The sequence below is a fragment of the Oculina patagonica genome, chromosome 8, assembly GCF_052425735.1.
Source record: "Oculina patagonica isolate OP01 chromosome 8, crgOcupat, whole genome shotgun sequence".
Classification (NCBI taxonomy): Eukaryota; Metazoa; Cnidaria; class Anthozoa; order Scleractinia; family Oculinidae; genus Oculina; species Oculina patagonica.
Window position 1 is genome coordinate 16670759 of NC_135765.1, and position 19004 is coordinate 16689762.

Below are 19004 nucleotides of genomic sequence, written 5' to 3' on the forward strand. Positions count from 1 at the left end.
CAACCAACTAAAGTGTTGCCCCTCACCCTCAGTTCAGGATTGAATAGATTAATAAAAGAATATTACTCACGTGGTTTTGTTTGATTCCTGTGTTGCTTTTCTTCATGCGTAATCGATAGACACGACAGCACTGTTGTCGTATGCTGAGCTGTCTTGTGTGCTAGTTGATCTCAGATATGCTAATTTACTCACTTTATGTGTTTATGTTCGGCATTTGCATGCAATTATCGCCTCGGCTTCCTCTAGGGACTTCTACGTCACACTTTGATATTTAAGCCTTGTCGCCTCTCGCGCTAGTCACTCGACACAACCAGTTTGTCGCGCTATTATTGCCGAGTTTAATTTTGTACTGTGGGAGACGAGCCTGTTACAAAACAAGATCTTGCTGATTTCAAGGATTTCGTTGTCGGTCAGCTTGCCGCTCATAAATCAGTTATTTCTTAGGAGATTCAGAAAACGCAAAACGCCGCCTCTGCTGCCCTTTCTGTGTCTAATTCGTTGAAGGAACAGTCCGAAATCACGTTCAATCACACTGGCAACGAGAGGAATTTCAAATTTAACGGTCAAGTGTTATCGAAGCTACTTTCTTAGCCTGCGAGCAGGCTCACGTAGGGGCACGCGCGAATATACCTTGGGGCACACGCGAGTGGCGAGCGTAGCGCGATAACTGCGGGGAGTGGCGCCAATAAAGTGAGCCTGCTTTGATCTCTGTATATTTTTCATTTCTGCTTTGCCTGAGCAAAGTGAAATACCATTGGCCGAAAGGCGAGAAAGGTGAGAAAACTGTCAATCTGTTTTGTTTGATGAGGTGCGATCAGATCCCCATGGAGTCGTTCAGTTTGCCGTGGGTTGTCGCAAATCAGTCGTCAAAAATCAGCAATATTATAGAGAGAGAGTTGAGTGCGTGTATTTTTAATGTTTCAGCGAAGTTCTAGTCTGTTTCTGCTATTCTAAAAAAGGAACAGCATACGCTGTTAAAAGTTTGTTGGTGAACTGAGATGTACCGTATTTTACTCGCCGTTTTGCTTGAATCGGTCTTCGCTTTCTTCGCATTCGATTTCCCTTTCCGCAGCGCTTTAGCTACAAACGAATTCAGCTCGTGCATATTTCTTATTTTCCGTGTACAAGACTGGCAAACTCTATCGGACTTATTCGCGGAGGCTATCACTTCCAAACCAACATATTAGCACAGTTAAGCAATGATAACACCGACGAAACCTTTCTGCTTTGACGCTTGAAAGAAACTTTCTGTTGCGATCACACAAGCCAACTCTCCATATTGGACTTTTAACGAACACGCACACAGTCGGCAGAAATCTCTAACCGAAGGAAGCAGACGCTTTTTTCAACGCTTGCTTTATTTCTTCGGTGTAGAATTCACAACCGACATTATAAAAGTTTTGCATTGGAAATTTTCCCGATAAATCTGAAACTATCAGGCTTATTCGCTGTCAACGTTCCTGTCAAACTTCTATTTCCTGTGAAACTTAATTGACTTATCAGTGTTCCTGCGGTTTCCGGGGTGGAAGTGAAAAATTAGCAGAGATCGATGCAGGCTCACTCGCGGCTGACGCCGCTCACGTGTCGCGGCTTCGCCGCTCTTCTGTAGCTCTCATGTGTGCCCCAAGGTGAGCCTGCTCGCAGGCTACTACTTTCTCTCAAGGATCTTCTCGCCGTTCTACCTCCAGAATCAGAGACCTTTAAAGTTCTTGACGAGGTTATACAACTTTTGCAGGAGCGTAACCGAAAGATTCGGATCGCAGATTCGTCCGAGGCCGGGTGGTTGACTGTTTAACATTACGAATCCAAACCGGTTTCGCTGAGCGAGGACGACGACAAGAAAATCCGCGCAGCCGAGGAGCAAGCTTTGATGGATCAAGCTCGACAAAGAGAGAAGCTTAATGTTGAGGAATTTGCGTTCCGAGATTTTCAAACTCCACCTTTCTTCTCCCCCTACTCGGGGCAGTTCAATGGGAGCCAGCAGTTTTGGCATTTCTCGCAGCCGTTCGCCTCTTCTTCCACTAACCAGTACGGTTTTCAAGCCAACCGAGAATTCACCCGAGGACCTTGTCGAAACTGCGGTTCTTCAGGCCATTGGTGGAAGGAGTGCCCCGTCCGCCTCGCAAAGTTCCACATCGGCGTTTTCTTCTAGTCAGCTGCCCGTCAGTTTCTCAAGCACCGCTGCCCGTCTCTGAAAACTCCTTTACGGCGTCTCTACAGCAGGATGCTTCTGGCGCGTTTGGTTTTCAGTGTTCAACTTCCGCTACTGCTTCAGTTTTTGGTCCTGGTGCGTTTGATGTAATCGTTCAAGAGGATGAGTTTGCCGATTTGCTTGAACAAGATGAGTACTGTTTTGAATGTGATACTGATGTTTATCTTCTCATGTGTAGACCATGCCGTTTTTGTCGTCAGTGCTATTACTGATTTACTTCTTGTGGGTTTAGTTATTGTTTTTACTTTCAGTTACGGGACAAATAATTTTCCGCTTTATAGCGTTATGATGAGTGGCGCTTTATAGCGCGCGTTTGCTAGCTTATGTATACGCTTTATAGCGTGTCTGGCTATCATTTGTTTCACTACCTTATTCATGGACGCTTTATAGCGCGTATCTGTGTCATTTGTAGAATATGATTGTTAAATAGTACGCTCTATAGTTGATTTGATTCCTGTGTGTACTTAATATAATCGTGGTATTTGTGCCTGTATTTCGCTTACACAGTTTATAAAGTACAATTGTACGTCAATGGTGGCTGGTTTTTTCCCAATCTTAATCTTACTTGTGCTATTTTATTTATTAATTTTTCCTTTTTCCTTCCTTGTTTACAAGTTCCACGGTATCACGCGCGGCTGCCGTTTGTCATCCTGTTAAGAAGACCCCGAGACACGCCTTCCAGCAGTTCTCGCCCGCAGCAAGGTTCCTTGCACGCTCAGGACCTACTACGGTTGTTTTCTGACGCTGGAGATCTTGGGCAAGTAATTTCTCCGAGTTAATTTACTTCCCGGCTCAGGAGGAGCACGTCGCCGTGTATTTAATTTAATTTGCCTAGGCCTTTAAGTTACGCGCACACGCGCTCGTTCTTTGTTTTCTCGATACAACAGGTCGTGTCCTTCCTACATCAGTGTGTCTGTTGTTTTCTGCTTATTAGATCATAAACGTTTTCTCTGCGGCGGACCGCAGTGACATAGCAGAAAAATAATAATAATTGACAAGGGTGGCAACACTTTCACAAAGCGATTTGAGCACGCTGCACGAAATCGCTTTGAAGTCTTTTCTTCCTCTTCTTTTTGCGACCAATATCGACACAAACGAAAGCTGGATAATTTTTGAATACGCTCACCTGTCCGTGTCCTGTAAAAAAGCGTTTTCTTCGGGTTTTTTGATTTCGTTACAGCTGCGGCCAGTTACCTTGGCACATACGCGAGCGATTAACGCGCCATCAAGCGTGAAACAACTAGGCTCCCTCACTCGCAAAGATGTTTTCTTGCGAATTGTTTGAGGCTAATAACTTAAAAACTACACGGTCAAAGCTTTTATTTTTGCTATATTCATTTTACTAATGGACAAAACAAACTGACCAGGAAAAGTGAGTGTTTGCCAGGGCGGTAGGAAGGGGGCGTCGAACCTTCGGGTTCGAGCGGAAAAGCCTTGATGCAGAAGCATCAAGGCTTCAAGGCAAGGCAATGTGAGGGGTTTCCCTTTCCCTGACCAATATGGCGGACGCTGATCTCGATAAATAGGGACTTTCAGATCGGGGTATGAGTACGAGATCGAGTACGAATACGACTTTCGCATTTCAATCCAGTCACGTTTCCAGAGCCTTCACCCCTCCCTGTTGGTGACCAGTTTTAACGGAGACTATCGGTACGGGATTGGTGTGAAAAGCGTTAATCAAAAGCATAAGTATTAGATTTGAAAAAGTCGTACTCGTACTGCAATCTGAAGGTCTCTTTTACTTGCTGAGGACGTAACAGATGATTTTCACGATATGAAAAGGAGGGTGAAGATGTGAGGTTTGAACATGTGGAGGAGGGGGATTGTCGCGGATAGCAGTCAGTGATTGAAATATTGAGGGTGCAATCATTGCGGGAAACATTTTATCCTCTTTAAACGGTCAACAAGCAAAAGTAATGCCGTTTCTATCCACCTATGAAAAACATGCTTTTCAAAGTTTACACAAGGTGCAAAATTTTGAAAACCTGTGAACAGGGCGTTTTTCACAAGGTCCCGTAGAAATTGTAACCTATTTACTCGATCATGCTGAAGTCCTCGCGTGGAAAATTGGAAGTTTGCATTCTGACCCTTTTTGATTACGATCGATCTCTTCAGGAGTTAGTATGCACGATGTTAATACATATTTCCATTTCAAAATCGCTCAATCCATTAACCGAAATTCCTCGATGTTGTTGACAAGCTTTATGCCAACGTCCATTCGAGATCTTTTGATCGCCGTTATGAAGCTGTCACTTCAGTGGACCAAAACACGTAAAGGATCACAAAAGATCATTCCAAAAATTTGCATTCACAATTTAGACCAATAGTGTCGTTCAAACTATTCTCTAAGTTTTATTGTGACTGGTTAAGTATTATTGAAGTTTATTTAAGTTACAGAGAGGAGGGGAATGCGCCCCCGGTCTGAAAAAATCCTGTCTGAATACGGTTAAAGAAAGTCTTAAAAATAAATTTAACACCAAGCACGTGTTGTTTCCAAAAAATATTCAGACAAAACAAATAAAGCAAACAAACGAAAAACAACCTGCACGTGTAATAAAAGGCCACTTTAAGTAGCCTACTTCCCTGAGGAGAAAACTCTGCAGCGCAAATGTTGTTTCAAAACGAAGAAAAGATACGTTTCGAGGCTACTTCCCCTTTTTCAATGGTAAAAGTTCACTTTCACCACTGAAGAAGAGGCAGCAGCCTTGAAACGAATGTCTTTTTTTGCAATAATGAGCATATATTCTTAATTTCACATACTTCACTGAGGTCGCGCAGATTTTTCGCTCTTTATCCGCCTTAATCTTATTTAATCGAAACCTTTACTGTTTCTTTTCGCTTTATTGTCATAACTACTTTTGTGTTCTTCTACCTTACTACTCTTTTGAGGTTTCCTTCAATTTGAAAGTAATTTTTTGCATCAGAAAAATTAGTTAAATATTCTAACTCCTCTTACTAAAATATAAACTGTACAATGCCCTAAGAGTTCCAAAAAGCAAAAAGAAGTTCCAAACTTTTCAAACCTGCTGCCTCTTCTGTCTGTGATATTTTTTCCACTGAAGAAGTGGCAGCACCGTACCTTGGAAACGTTTGAAACTTTCACTTAATTCTAAGCTTATAGCGTATACATTAAACAAAACAACTACCACGCAGTAAACGCATACAAAAAATGGCGTTTGTTTACCCTCGGTAACTGATTTAGTACAAGTGCTAATAGGGCCAACCATCGAAACATTAGAAACACCACTTTCTTATTTTCTTATTTGAGTTATGGTGGACAGTTTAACGCGAAGTCAAACTGTAAAATTGAAGCTAATTTATCTGAGGAATGATTTAAGAGTCCCTGTCTCAGTGATTAATTATTAAAGGTGAGCTTTCTTCTTAATATAGGCCAAGCACCGAGCAACGCCCTAAAAAATTAGACCAACGTGTTATTTTCATACAGACTCTTTAGAGGTCCTGGAAAATTGTATCCAAACATGTCAAAGCTTGTCTTGTATATCCGACCTAAGATATCGATCCACTCTAAAGGAATCTGCGAGTAATACTTAAGTAATGAAGAAGATGTATTGGAAGGGGTGTGCTTGTACGCTTTAAAAGGTCTTGAATCCTGGACGGACAGCCTTGCAGCCGCTGTAAAATCTGCTAAATCTTGCTCCAAAGTTTCATAATGTCCTATGAAGTCATACTTGATATCACACATTCCACATAGGTTCACGTAATTACCCCAGTGTTGGTCCATTACCCCATGGGTTTTCCACTCGCTTCCTTTTTTAACTAAGTACTCCACAAATTCACGGAACGTGATGTCATTGAGCTGTTCAAGGGAACGCTGGGAAGCATTCGGCCGGAAGTTCCTCAGAATATTTCTTCCGTGACGCTCTAGCAATAGACGGTCTTCTTGTCTTGGGTGAAGAAACTTGTCTTTATATGAGGACAGAAGACGCTCAAAAGGTTCACGAACCAATGCAAACTTGAAATATGTTTTCAACATCATATTTTGCTCTTGTTTGGAGAAATATGCTAAGTTAATTGTGTGGCGGTTGGGATAGAACAATCTTTTTAACTGTCTACTAGCACATTTAGGGATGGAACAGTAGAGCACTTTTAAACTCTGACTTACCACTATGTGATGTAAAACGTACTCGGAAAGGTGACCGGACTGTTGGCAAAATCTTTTCATCGAGGAGCTTTTTAATTCCTGATAACAAAACAAGTATTAACAAATTTTAGAAGATAACGCATTAAGGAAACTATTACTAGCATAGTGTCAAAGGTAATGTGCGCATTCACTAGCTAAAGCCTAATCCCAAGACACACGTTAACCCCTTGACTCCCAGAGCTTTTTAAACTACGACGGAATTCAGGGAATGATCTCGAACGATTGAAGCCAAACTCTCTGAAACTTTATGTAAACATGAAAACTGGGATCGCCTTTCTCTCCAATGCAAGTATTTTATATTTCGTTGTTTATCCTTAGCAAACTTTTGAGATGACGTCACCAGAACAGTAGTACACGGACCGTGGTCCTTAAGGCACGTTTTGGAGCGTTAGTGAGTCAAACGGCGACATCCCAGAGAGGACTAGAGCTATGACATCAATGACATCAATGAAATCAATGAGCAATCAATAGGTAATCGATAGGTAATCAGTTGATTAGTCATTGATTAATGACGATGATCAATGAGTAATCGATGACTAATCGATAGGCCACAAAATTTTTGGTTATCGATTAGTCATCGATTGCATCGATTAGTCATTGATTGCATTGATAAGTCTTTGATTTCATTCATTACTCATCGATATCATCTCATTCCGTAGTCGATTCTTGTTAGCGTACTTGTTAGTTTCGTTTTTAGACTGGTTGGTTCCTGTTTAGGGAGTTGCTTTATTATTAAATAAAGAGTTGGGTAAAGTGAAATATTGCACAATTAAGAAATATCTGTATTTGTGATAAGCACTTCACGTCTTGACAAGCGGGAAGGTTATTTAACCTTCTGTGAAGGCGTAACTTCGTCAACAGGAACGCCAGTTATGAAGAAAAATACATCTAACAAAAAATCGCACACCAACAAGATGGCACAAAAACAGGAAAGTGTGTCTTTTGTGCGCAGTATAATAGTCGATGAGTAATCGATGGGTCATCAATGAGTAATCAATAACATCAATAGGTTTTATTGTCAATACACGCGGCCAAATTGAAAACCGCCCTATTGAAAACACGCGCTTTGCGGGCCGCAAATGACTCCTAGCGGGCTGTTAATGCATTAACGGCCCTCAAGCTGATTGGTTCTCAGTTCATCATCCGATTAACTTTAACCAATCAGCGTCGTTGATGCGGGATAACTATTCAGGTGCGTATGCGTACAGCAAGAGTCTCGAACAGTTTTTCGACAAGCGAATTGTGTTCGGTAGGAAAATTCAAAGTCTATTTGTTGTTAATGGGACAAAATTCAGCCAAAAAATCAGATTTAGAAGCAAATGCGCAAGGCGAAGAGACAAAGAGAGCAACTCCTTGTTGTCTTGCGAGAAACGAAACAGCGTTCACTTGAATTGTGTATCTCCGGTCCAGCTAATTTAGCTAAAGCAGTTGCAGGAATTTTACGCCGAAGTTCAATCGGAAAATGTAAGTACCGGTATGTAAAGTATTTTTATCCATAAATCTACCCATTGCTCATTATTTTCAGAGACACTACAGCCAGCTCTTTTATACTACAACTACACAATAAGACATAAGCCTCAGTAGCATCGTGTATAATTTTCATTGCGACGAAGTACTTGTACGTGTTATTTGAATTGAAAATCATGATGCTAACTTCATTAAACTGAATGTGTAACCTATCTAGATGTTATTTGGCCTTGTGTATTGATAATAATGATAATAAAATGACTTTTTTCGGGAATATTGTTTATTTGCTCCCTTGTACATGTATATAGTGTCACTTGTGGCCCATGCGCTTCGCGCTCGGGCCACAAATGACACTACGTGGGCGCAAATAAACAATATTCCTTCAAAAAGTCATTTTATTCTCTTAATCAATCACATCAATGAGTAATTGATGCGATCGATGAGTAATCGATAGGCCACAAACCTTTTGGGCTTCGATTACTCATCGATTACTCATTGATCATTGCCAATGATCAATGACTAATCAACTGATTACCCATCGATTAGTCATTGATACCAATTGATGTCATTGATCTTTATGCCTGTACTAGAGGACTAGGGCTCATCTGTCAATCAAACGCCAAGGACACACAAGTCGAAAATCTCAAGGGATAAGAAAATACCGTTTTGTGCTATGGTTATTCTAAGCTGCTTTTGGTTTGATCGAAAATATAAAACTAGCCAGCAGAAAAAGATATGGTTTTGACAAAATATTAACTTGTTAACGCTGACGCAAAACCTAGGCACGCTATATTAAAACTCACTGAAATTCATATTTGAAGAAGATATTTTGGTGGCTTCTACATGATTTGTAAATACTTGAATCCAAAACACCCAAGACAGTTCGGAACACTCCAGAACGAGGTTCTCAGTGGGTTTAACCGTTAGCCGTAAAACGGCCAAAAATTTAGCAGTTGGACGTAAAAATTGGAAAGTTTCAACCGTTAGCCGTAAAATATTTTAAATATATAACATTTTGAAATAATTTAAAATTAAACAGACTAGGTCACTTCACCGTCCCAGAATGGTCCTATGACCAAAAAAATGGATTTCAGTAATGGAAATTAATTTTTAACTTTTAAAAATAATGGAAATTAATTTTAACTTCTGTTAACCGTAATGAAAACAAATTAACCGGGAAATTAACCGTTAGCCGAAAAACAGCCAAAATTTGAACCGTTAACCGTAAAAGCCACCACCCTATTGAGACCCCCCAGAACCACCCCCAAAACACCCACCGATACATCTTCCAAACATACCGAATAGTCCGGAACGCCCAAAATGTACAAATAAAACGGAAATATTTATTAAAATAACAAATCTACGTGTTGTAATCACTATGTGACACGTGCATCTCACAGTGACTTCGAGCCTTTACGTCACTTCCGGGATAATGTATGCCATTCTTTTCATTCGGGAATGAAATATCTCTCATAGCAAGGAATAATCGAGAGTTTATTCAGTAACCCAACAAAGAAGACCTATCTCTATGAATGCTTTGTTGATAAATTATTCGCAATGGGAATTACCTGCATATATGTTATTTTGTAAGTTTTCGTTTTAATTACCTCTTAGTTTTACAAGGTTTCTTAGTCTAACTTCTTTACTACGGGCTCCAACAAAGTTGAGTGCCCGTATAGTGGAGGTGTTCTTAAAGAGATTCAATTTTTTATATATATATCGTTGTGTTCGTATTATGGAGGCGGCGTCCATAAGGAGAAGTTGAAGCGTTTTTTTGTTTGCAGGATTTTTGCTTCAAGACAATTCCTCAGATGAAGCCAAAATAAATGAATTACGTATTCTTAAAATTAGCAGTTAATTGGCACAAAATTTGTAAAGTATTTTGCACAAGAATTAAATTTTACCTCGAAAATATGCTTTGCTTAAATAATGTCAATGATGACAAACAATATGAAAATACAGTTCTACAACGACCTTTCTAGACGTGGCCCAGGCTGAATATTTTTGTGTATGTGTTTTTGATTGCTATTTCAAAAAAAATCTGCGTATAGGAACTTTATTTTCCAGAGCCAGGGTGTGGGCTCTAATATGGTGCATGTCTGTGACGAAATCAGGCTCTTAAGGTGATTGATTTACTAAATTTCACCCTGTAAGCTCTTACCAATTTATTGGATTAAATGCCTCCCTCGAATAAACGCCGCATATTAGGGCAGAAATATTAATAAAACGCAGCCCTCGAATAAACGCCGCATCATGATGCGGCGCAAATCCAGTAAAAATCAAGTTTGAGCAAGCCTAAAATATTTTTCCTTGATTGTTACAATGTTTTAAGATATTGAAAATGACTTTTCAGACAAGCACTAAAACATTTTTCTGTTTTTAAAAATTCAAGTGTTCCGTTACCATGCTATTGTTAGCAAGAAATAAATTGAATTTTTAATAAACGTTTTTTAAACGACGCCCTCGATCGAATAAACGCCGCACACGAATCACGAAAAATTTAATAAACGCCGCGGCGTTTAATCGAATTAATACGGTAATCCACAAATTCTTATATATGAGTGTTTGCTGTAATGTTTATTTACATGCGTAATGTGAACCTACCTGCAAATTTGATAGATTAAGCTTTGAGGATTCAACACTAGGATAACTTCGCGTTGCTGTAAGATCTACATTCTCTAAGAAAAGGAAAATAATAAATAAATTAACAATTGATACTCAACCCAAAATCAAGAAGCATACGTTGTTGGCATACATGCATTATTAAGACTACATTTATTACAAAAGAAAATCGCATTGGCAAATATCTTCTGACAATGAACATTAGCAGCAGCTTTTAACTAAGCGATTCAATTGATGAATGGCAAAGATCTTTGGAAAATACCTTCCTTTAAGGGAGGGTTCATAATTTATGTAGAGGGGATGGGCTGTTTTGATTTTAGATTTTTTTCCTTGCATTTTTTGGAAGGCCCCCTATTATTTGGTGTGTTTTTCCCTGCCCCCCCCCCCGCCCCGTTGATAGCTAACAGCTTTGATGGAGTGTTTAGTTATTTCAGGTTTTTTCACGGTAAGCTTTCCAACATCGTTAAAGTTAACAGCTTTTATATTGCAACTACTATAACTATGCCCCTTGAATAACCTAGAAACAGTTTATCACAGAGGCTGAATTCTAAAGTCTGGTTTTCACTAGCGACGCAAGCACAAGCGCGATCACGCAAAAAAGACAAATTTTGATCCTTGTGCTTGTGCTTGCCGCAAGCACATGCACAAGCATCCAAATGCAATGCGCTTGTGCTTATTTCTCCGTTTTCACAGAGAAATAAGAGCTGTTATCCTTGCGCTTGTGCTTGCGTCGCTAGTGAAAACCAGGCTTAAGTGACACATGACTAGGCTTTGTTTATATAATCGAAGTATAATGCAAAATATGGGCATGATTCAAATTGAATACCCAAGGGCAAAAACAAAACATTCTAACTCTAAGCTAATCTTCGTTTTCTTCTTAATGTCCTCGTGTACCTGATGTATGTGTCATTATTATACCTAATCGTACCTTTTGGTACGCTTCGGTAGCATATCAGGCGAGTTTGGTCGAGCCATGGTTCGTATTTTGGCGAGACGCAGTCGAACCAAAATACCCATGGCGAGACCAAACGAGCCTGATATGCAGCCGAAGCGTACCAAAAAGGTATGATTAGGTATTTACCGTACCCAAATTCAGCCAAAAATCCGGTTATATTTATCGCTCTGTTGAAGCCATGCTTGCAAAGTACGTTCTTCAAATTGTGTTGACTTGGTCTTCAGCACTTTTACCAAGTTCCTCTCCTGCTTTTTTTCCACTCGTTTGTTTAGAGTTTCATTCTTTAAATTTAAAAATCAAAATAAAGCGAAAAATTTGGAAATTCCGACTCCATTTTTCAGTCTGAATGTCTCAGTACTCGTCGGCAAACATCCCGCAATTGGCGAGCGCGCTCAAGTTTTATAGTTTTTGCGGGAAAGTTTTTCTCTTTTTACGACCGCTAAACACTGCTAAATTTAAATTACGAAGTTCTGTTTTTTAGGTAAAACCTGTTTTCAGTTCATCGTACTGTAACACTACTTTACTTCAAAGTGACCGTGATATGGTGGCATATCAAGTCATCAGTGACTTGATATCGTAGGATATCAGGACAGTAGATCGCGCTTGCGAATTTGGGTACGGTAATGTTCCTAAGTATTTCGTTATTTCGTTTGTTTGCACCGGTGACAAACGTATATATAGAATTGAATTTACATGTTTTCGTGATCTTGTTGTTCTCATAGGATTGAATGTCTACTAGTGTTTGCATCAGGTTAAACTGTTCCACAACTACAATCGTCGATTAATCTTGCGAACAATACTTCCTTAAGTTAAATTTTTCACCGCCCTTTAATTTGTGACTTGATGCAAATGGAAACAGAATGCCACCACGATTTCGAAATCAGAGAAAACGATACGGCTGAAGAAACACGGAATATGAGTTTATGAACGATAAATAACTTGAACCTTACCTAATGTGCCATTTGCTCCAATCCCTGATTTGTATACCGTATAAAGTGATAAAACGGCAAGGCTGAAAATACAAAGCAACCTTTTTATCCGGCGGCGCCAAGAAACAATCATGATTTGATTATTTGCTCGAGATATGAAATTGGCATATTGCTGGCTTGCAACCACGTGACAAAGCGGCCATGTTGGGGGTCAAAACAATAAAATACATTTTCGTAAAATTTGCATGATAAAAATGTTAAATTCCCAGCGGAAGGAAACGCTTTGTTCCTGTCCCCCAGCATGGCCGCCATGACGTCAGTTGCAACGCTCACTTGAGCTAGCCTAGCTCACATCCAGATAGTATCCCATGGTGCATTTCGTTTCATCTTATATTATCACCGCGTATGTGACCTAATCAGTATTGTTCAGCTCTCGCGAAGCGAGAAGAAGCGTTCGCCATGGCGTGTCTCCGGACCAGTTTCAGGGGTAGTTTTGATTCAAAAGCTGCTGCTTTCGAGGAAAACGACTTATTCTACGTTCACTGCGTTTTAAAGGAGAATTTCAGTGTCACATTGAAGGAATTTACCTGTGTTTCGCTAGTATACAGAGAAATACATGTTAGTGGACGAACGTCGAAGAGCTCTCGTTCCTGTGACAGTAAAAAATTCGGCTATAGATGAGCTATTTATTGCTGGAGTGACAATAAAGAAGTCCTGTGCTGATCCGAATCGGTTTTCTTACATTTCTTCTTACATCTTTATCAATCTCTAGTCTATCCGCTCCGCAGTCGGCGGGCTCGTTCGGCGTTGTTTACATCATCTGCGAATACATATTTGAGCTTATTATTACGGTTATTTTTCACCAGTTGTAAGCATTTCACTTATTTGAAGAGTACAGTTATAAAATTACTTTCGAAATTAGTCATTTTGAATGTAAATATAAATGGCAATGATGACAAAGCTCACGATAGACGCCGGCGATTGTTGCCAGAAAAAGACATCACACACGCTTCGCAGCACGCGGCGCTGGTTTTGGATCGAAATTTCAGTCATCTTTGATCGCTGAAAAAGTTTCGGCTTGCACGAATTTTTTTTTTCTGTCCATTTCTTGTGCAGGAATTTTTTTTTTCGGGTGAAACCCTCTGCTCGAATTTTTTTTTTAGACAAACGTTTTCTCTTCAGACAAATGCCATGTTTTGTTGTTAGGCTCGGAAATGCTATTTTCAGCGTTCTCCACCATATATTTCGTCGAAAAATAGATCTCATCAAGTGTTAAATGATGGCAGGTATTTTCAGGTATTAATAGGACCTTTCCTTCTGCACGAATTTTTTTTCTTTGCCTTCCCCTTTGCACGATTTTTTTTTTCTTGCCATTTTGGCTTGCATGAATTTTTTTGTTTTTTTTCCCCACCCCCCCCCCCCCCCCCCCCACTCCATCACTTTTCTAATGGTCCGTCCCTAATCAATGCTGGGTTGGTTTGGTGTATTGACTGTCTCAATGTTCCGTTGGTTCGCTCTTGGGGCCTCAACACATTTTCTAGTTTATAAAGCAACTTATAGTTTTCTCCCAATTCTCACAAATTGTCCAGCCAAAGTTATAAGTAAATACTTTAACACTAATAAAGGTTTAATTTGTACACGTCTATCATCTCAGCATAACGTGGAAGATCCCGGAAAACTCCCAGTCAAATTACTATTATATTTCTTACGGAAAATTTTTCGCCTAAGCTAAGGGTCGAGTAATTTTGAAAATAAACTGAATGGTAAAAAATAACTCTTCTTCGAACATTTTTCCGGTGAGGGGTGTCCATGAGCAAATGATCAAATGGCCAATTAAAAATTTAACAAGAACTTCAAGTAGTTTATAACCGGGCGGTTAATGTTGGACCACTTCTTTCAGCTTTTTGGCTAGAAAGGCACGGCGCCGCTTTGTAAAAAAAAACTTTAGAAAAGCAGTCACTTGAGAAACACACAAGCCGTGTTTGCGTCAGTCACGGAGTGTGCGTGACATGAATTTTCTTTATCACGTCATCTCTTGTTTTAAACCACATGCCTGGCCGGATAAATTTCTGCTTACGCATGCAGTATTTATTTTGTTCCGGATGTTGAATAAAATAAACCCAAACCAGTTGAATGACATTAAAAAGAAGTCCATTTCACGCCAAAATAAAGACTAGACTAAGGCCATCCCGTTTTATTTCTTCGTTTAGCGTCGTCTGACGACTTAAGTTCGCGGTTTGCAAGAGTCACGGGGTTTGCGTGAACTGTAGCAGTGAGCGAAAATTCCCTTACTCACGTCATCCCTTTCTTTAATAAACTTGCATCAACAAATTACTGCCTGGGCTTGCAAATTTTTATATTGTTCCGAATCTCAAACAAACTACACTCAAACCACTTGAATGGCATAAATTGATTTCGGTTAAAATTAAAGAAGCTTTAAAATCAAGTTCTTGAAGTTAAACTGCTATTCCCCCCTCCCCCCCCCCAAAAAAAAAACAGCTTTCAGAAGCATTTGGGAAGTCGCGTGATTCGAAGCACGTAATTCTAACTGCGAGATTCGCTAGGTAATTCCCCTTTTTGTGATGACGTGTGTCCTGTGCCTTGACAAATTTTTGCTGGGTTTGCAATTTTCGTTTCGATTCCAAAAATAAACTCAAAAACACTTGCAAAACACACGAAAAATAATTCATATTTTCATTTAAAAATAGTTTGGACATGTCAAATCGCAACGTGAATGTTCAAGCCCTGAGCCAAACGCTTGAATATCAATTTAATGAACGATCGCCAGAAACATCAAAATTTGCGTGACCGTGACCTCCTTCTGGAACGATTTACCGACAAAAAAACAAAAACAAAACCCCAGGCAGATTATGAACCGGGCCCAGGCCCCGCCCGGTTAATAAATACGATTTGATCACGTGACAACCAACTAACATTTTAACCCCTCACCCAATGCGGCCAGGTTTCTGCTCTGAAATTTTTTTAAACAATTTTCTTGTTTAAAACTTTTTACTATTGACGACACCGAAAACATGACCTTAAATCAAACTACGCTTCTTTTCTAGACAATCTTTCTATTTCATTGAAATCATATAAAATCTAAATTTTTTATCCAGGATCTGTTTCACTGCAGGGAAACAGCCAGACACAAACATTGCATTCACCGACGCTGGTCGGTAGCAAAGCAAAACGTCCTTTCCTGGTAGCAGTTCTTTCAACGCTAACTTTGACTGTTCTTTCAAAACTAGACCACCAAGGCGAACAGACTATTTCTTATATAGCATTGTTATTCTCACTTTCGCTCTCTCTGCTCACGTAAGGCATTTTCTCCCCTTCCGATATACTAAACTGGAGATTGCAAGAGACTGATGACTCAGATTATTCTTCGTGAAAGTTGCTGACAGTCGTCTGACAGCACCCTTTTGCCTATAAACCAATCGCAATTTTCTTGCTGGTGCTGCGGGAAAAATGAATTCGTAAATTACAGATGGGAGCGCTGTCTGTATTATTTTCTACTTTCCTCCAGTTCCCCCTCGGCTGGTTCGTTCATTCGCATGTTTTTGATCATCCGAAACGTGTATTTTTTCGTATACGCTCTCCAGAATGGATGAATTCGTAAACGGACAACTACCAGGGAACAACTATCTTTGCTTATTAGGTATTCTCGAGGTGTGGACAGCATAACTGAACCTATACACAAAGTGAACAAAACTCACAAACTGACAAACTCGCAGTTGGCTTGATTGCTCCGTTAGCAGTGGGGCTAACCGTTAGCCGTAATATGGCCAAACATTTAGCCTTTAAGCGTAAAAACTGAAAAATTTTAACCGTTAGCCGCAAAATGTGTTAACCGTAACGGCTAAGCCAAGAAGTTCGGCCAACAGTCATTCAGGGGCGTAGCTAGCCTATAGGCCCGTAGGCCCGGGCCTACAAATTTTTCGACCCAATCGTTTTTTAAATGTATGATAGCAAAAATTCAGACTGAAAGGCTTTGAAGATAAAATAGAAAGCAATTTGTACTGACGTATCTTATCCTATTATTTTTTGCAACTACCCTTTCGCGATGAGATCAAGGCTCTGTCATCTAGTATGTGCAAACTTGGGGGACTTCCAGACTAGCCAGATAATAGACAAACGCACAATTGCATGAGTGAAAACTAGAGCTATTCCTTCCTATGAAAATGTTACATTTTAGGTGCTGTGAAATACATATAACACCAGCAGAAAGTGAAGGAAAAAAGCATTATCGAGAGTCCTGATCCAAAGAAACCTCCCTGGCGAACCTCCGATGTTTCCGCCCTAACCTTCTCGAAACGCAGCCCTTACGGGCCGATTGACCAGGCCTACAACTCTTTAAAAAGCTAGCTACGCCCCTGTCATTCGACCTGAAACTTTACCACCTCGTGGAAACTAGCGGCAAAATATCTTTTCTAAAATAGACAAGATTATTTTTTCATCCCAGCATGGTCCTAAGATCCTTAACCTGCGAGCAGGCTCTTTATTCGGGGGCAACGTGAATTGAACTCTTCGAGCGCCGAAGGCGCGAGTCTCGCTTCGCTCGCTGACTCGGACCTTCGTAGACTGTCCACAACCAGGTCTTTTTTTCAATGCAAAAAAACTGAAAGAATCGGCGAGCAAAGAGAACGTGAGCGCGAAGCGCGAAGGAGGGGGGTTTCGCTCCCCGCCCCCATCGCGCCTACTGTTTTGCGCTGGCGTCCAGTTCTCTCGCCGTTCCTTTCCCTGCGCTCATCGATGAAAATAATACGAAAAAATAGAGAGCTGTGAACAGTCTAGGGCCTTTGGCACTCGCCGGATCGCGACTTCGGCGCTCGAAGAGGTCGATATTCACGTTGCCCCCTTGACTTTTTAGACAAGGATTTTTTTGTTTTCAATCAATCAATCAATCAACTTTATTTGCCACTTAATCCTTTTTACATCAGTTAAAAGAAGAATATAGTAAATATTAAATAGCAGGAAGACCTCTGCAAGCTTGCTATCGCTTTTCTAAGGAGATCTCCCTCTTTCTACAAAGTGTATCAATTATTAATTAACTAATAATGGTGGCTTGACAACATGGAAGTGTAGCAACATTGTTTAATCATTAAAGAAATCAAGTAAACAGCTCCTATTTGTCCTTACGTTTTTCCCAGGTCAAAATCACATTCTTGTTGAACAAATTGCTTAATTTTCCTTGTAAAAATATACTTTGACTTAATATACTTAATTCGGTTTGTAAGCTGTTCCATATTTGTGCTCCTTTATATTTACATCCCGATAACTCGAACCTTCAATGGAAATCGAAAATGGTTCGAGTTATCGGGAGTTCGAGTTATTGAGGGTAAAATTAGTGAAAAATGGCCTGGAGGGGAATCGAAAATGGTTCGAGTTAGCGGGAGGTACGGTTCGAGTTATTGAGGGTTCGAGTTAGTGGGAGGTACGGTTCGAGTTAATGAGGGTTCGAGTTAGCGGGAGGTACGGTTTGAGTTATTGGGGGTTCGAGTTAGCGGGAGGTACGGTTTGAGTTATTGAGGGTTCGAGTTAGCGGGAGGTACGGTTTGAGTTATTGAGGGTTCGAGTTAGCGGGAGGTACGGTTCGAGTTATTGAGGGTTCGAGTTAGCGGGAGGTACGGTTCGAGTTATTGAGGGTTCGAGTTAGCGGGAGGTACGGTTCGAGTTATTGAGGGTTCGAGTTAGCGGGAGGTACGGTTCGAGTTATTGACGGAGGGTTCGAGTTAGCGGGAGGTACGGTTCGAGTTATTGAGGGTTCGAGTTAGCGGGAGGTACGGTTCGAGTTATTGAGGGTTCGAGTTAGCGGGATTCAACTAAATGAGAATTTTCCATAGTTTTGTTCTTTTGTAGTTTATCTGCAGTTTTCTTGATTATCAGGTATAATACATGTGAATTGTGTCATTTGTTGAAAAGTAGTCTTTAAATACTGAAGGTAAATTTTCATGCAAATAGGAATGCATAAATATGGCTATTTGGTAAAAAGTTTTCTCATACATTTTCAGAAGTCCTAATGATAGAAATAGTGGCCTTGACTCTTGTCTATATTTTGAGAATGTCATGATACTTCTGTTAACCGTTACGGAAACAAATTAACCGGTAGTCGTATAAAAGCCAAAATATATTAACCGTTTACGGTAAAAGCCACCACCCCATCGAGACCCTCTTTGTCAGGAGCCCGTAGATCACTGCACCGAAATCGGGTTCTAATTCCGTTCAAGCTTGAATTTTTTTCAGGCTCTCTTTTTGCAACTGCTTAAGTTACGAACCTAAACGTGATAATCTTTCATGTGTTGGATATATTTCTCCAGCAGTTCAAAGATATGACACTTTCATATCTTGGCACGTTCTACGGGTATATTGCGAACTCTAAAGCGACCAGTTCCCACTTGGCTTGATTGCTTAGTTGGTAGAGTTTGTGTTGTCAGTATCGTACTGAAGCGCCCTCGTTTGATAGACATTTGAGCGCTTTCGATTCCTATGAACGGTCTCATGTGGACCGGCGTAAACGATCATTGACAGTCACCGGACTCATGTGGAAGAAAACATTTGTACGCGTTTACAGACGTCGTACGTGTGGACATAGCCTAACTAAATCTTTGAAAGTGCTTAAGTGTCTACTCATTCTATGGGTTCCTAAACAGGGGAGAA

General features: G+C 40.3%; 1 protein-coding gene across 1 annotated transcript; it reads right to left on the reverse strand.

The window, feature by feature from the left end:
• Window positions 1-4577: 4577 nt before the first annotated feature.
• LOC144663948 (carbohydrate sulfotransferase 11-like) lies at window positions 4578-12509 on the reverse strand. The gene is made up of 3 exons (XM_078525050.1): window positions 12369-12509; window positions 10446-10519; window positions 4578-6413 (listed from the first exon to the last, which is right to left on the reverse strand). Exons 1-3 carry the CDS (start codon window positions 12478-12480, stop codon window positions 5631-5633), a joined length of 969 nt encoding a protein of 322 aa, XP_078381176.1. The 5' UTR covers window positions 12481-12509; the 3' UTR covers window positions 4578-5630.
• Window positions 12510-19004: the final 6495 nt, after the last annotated feature.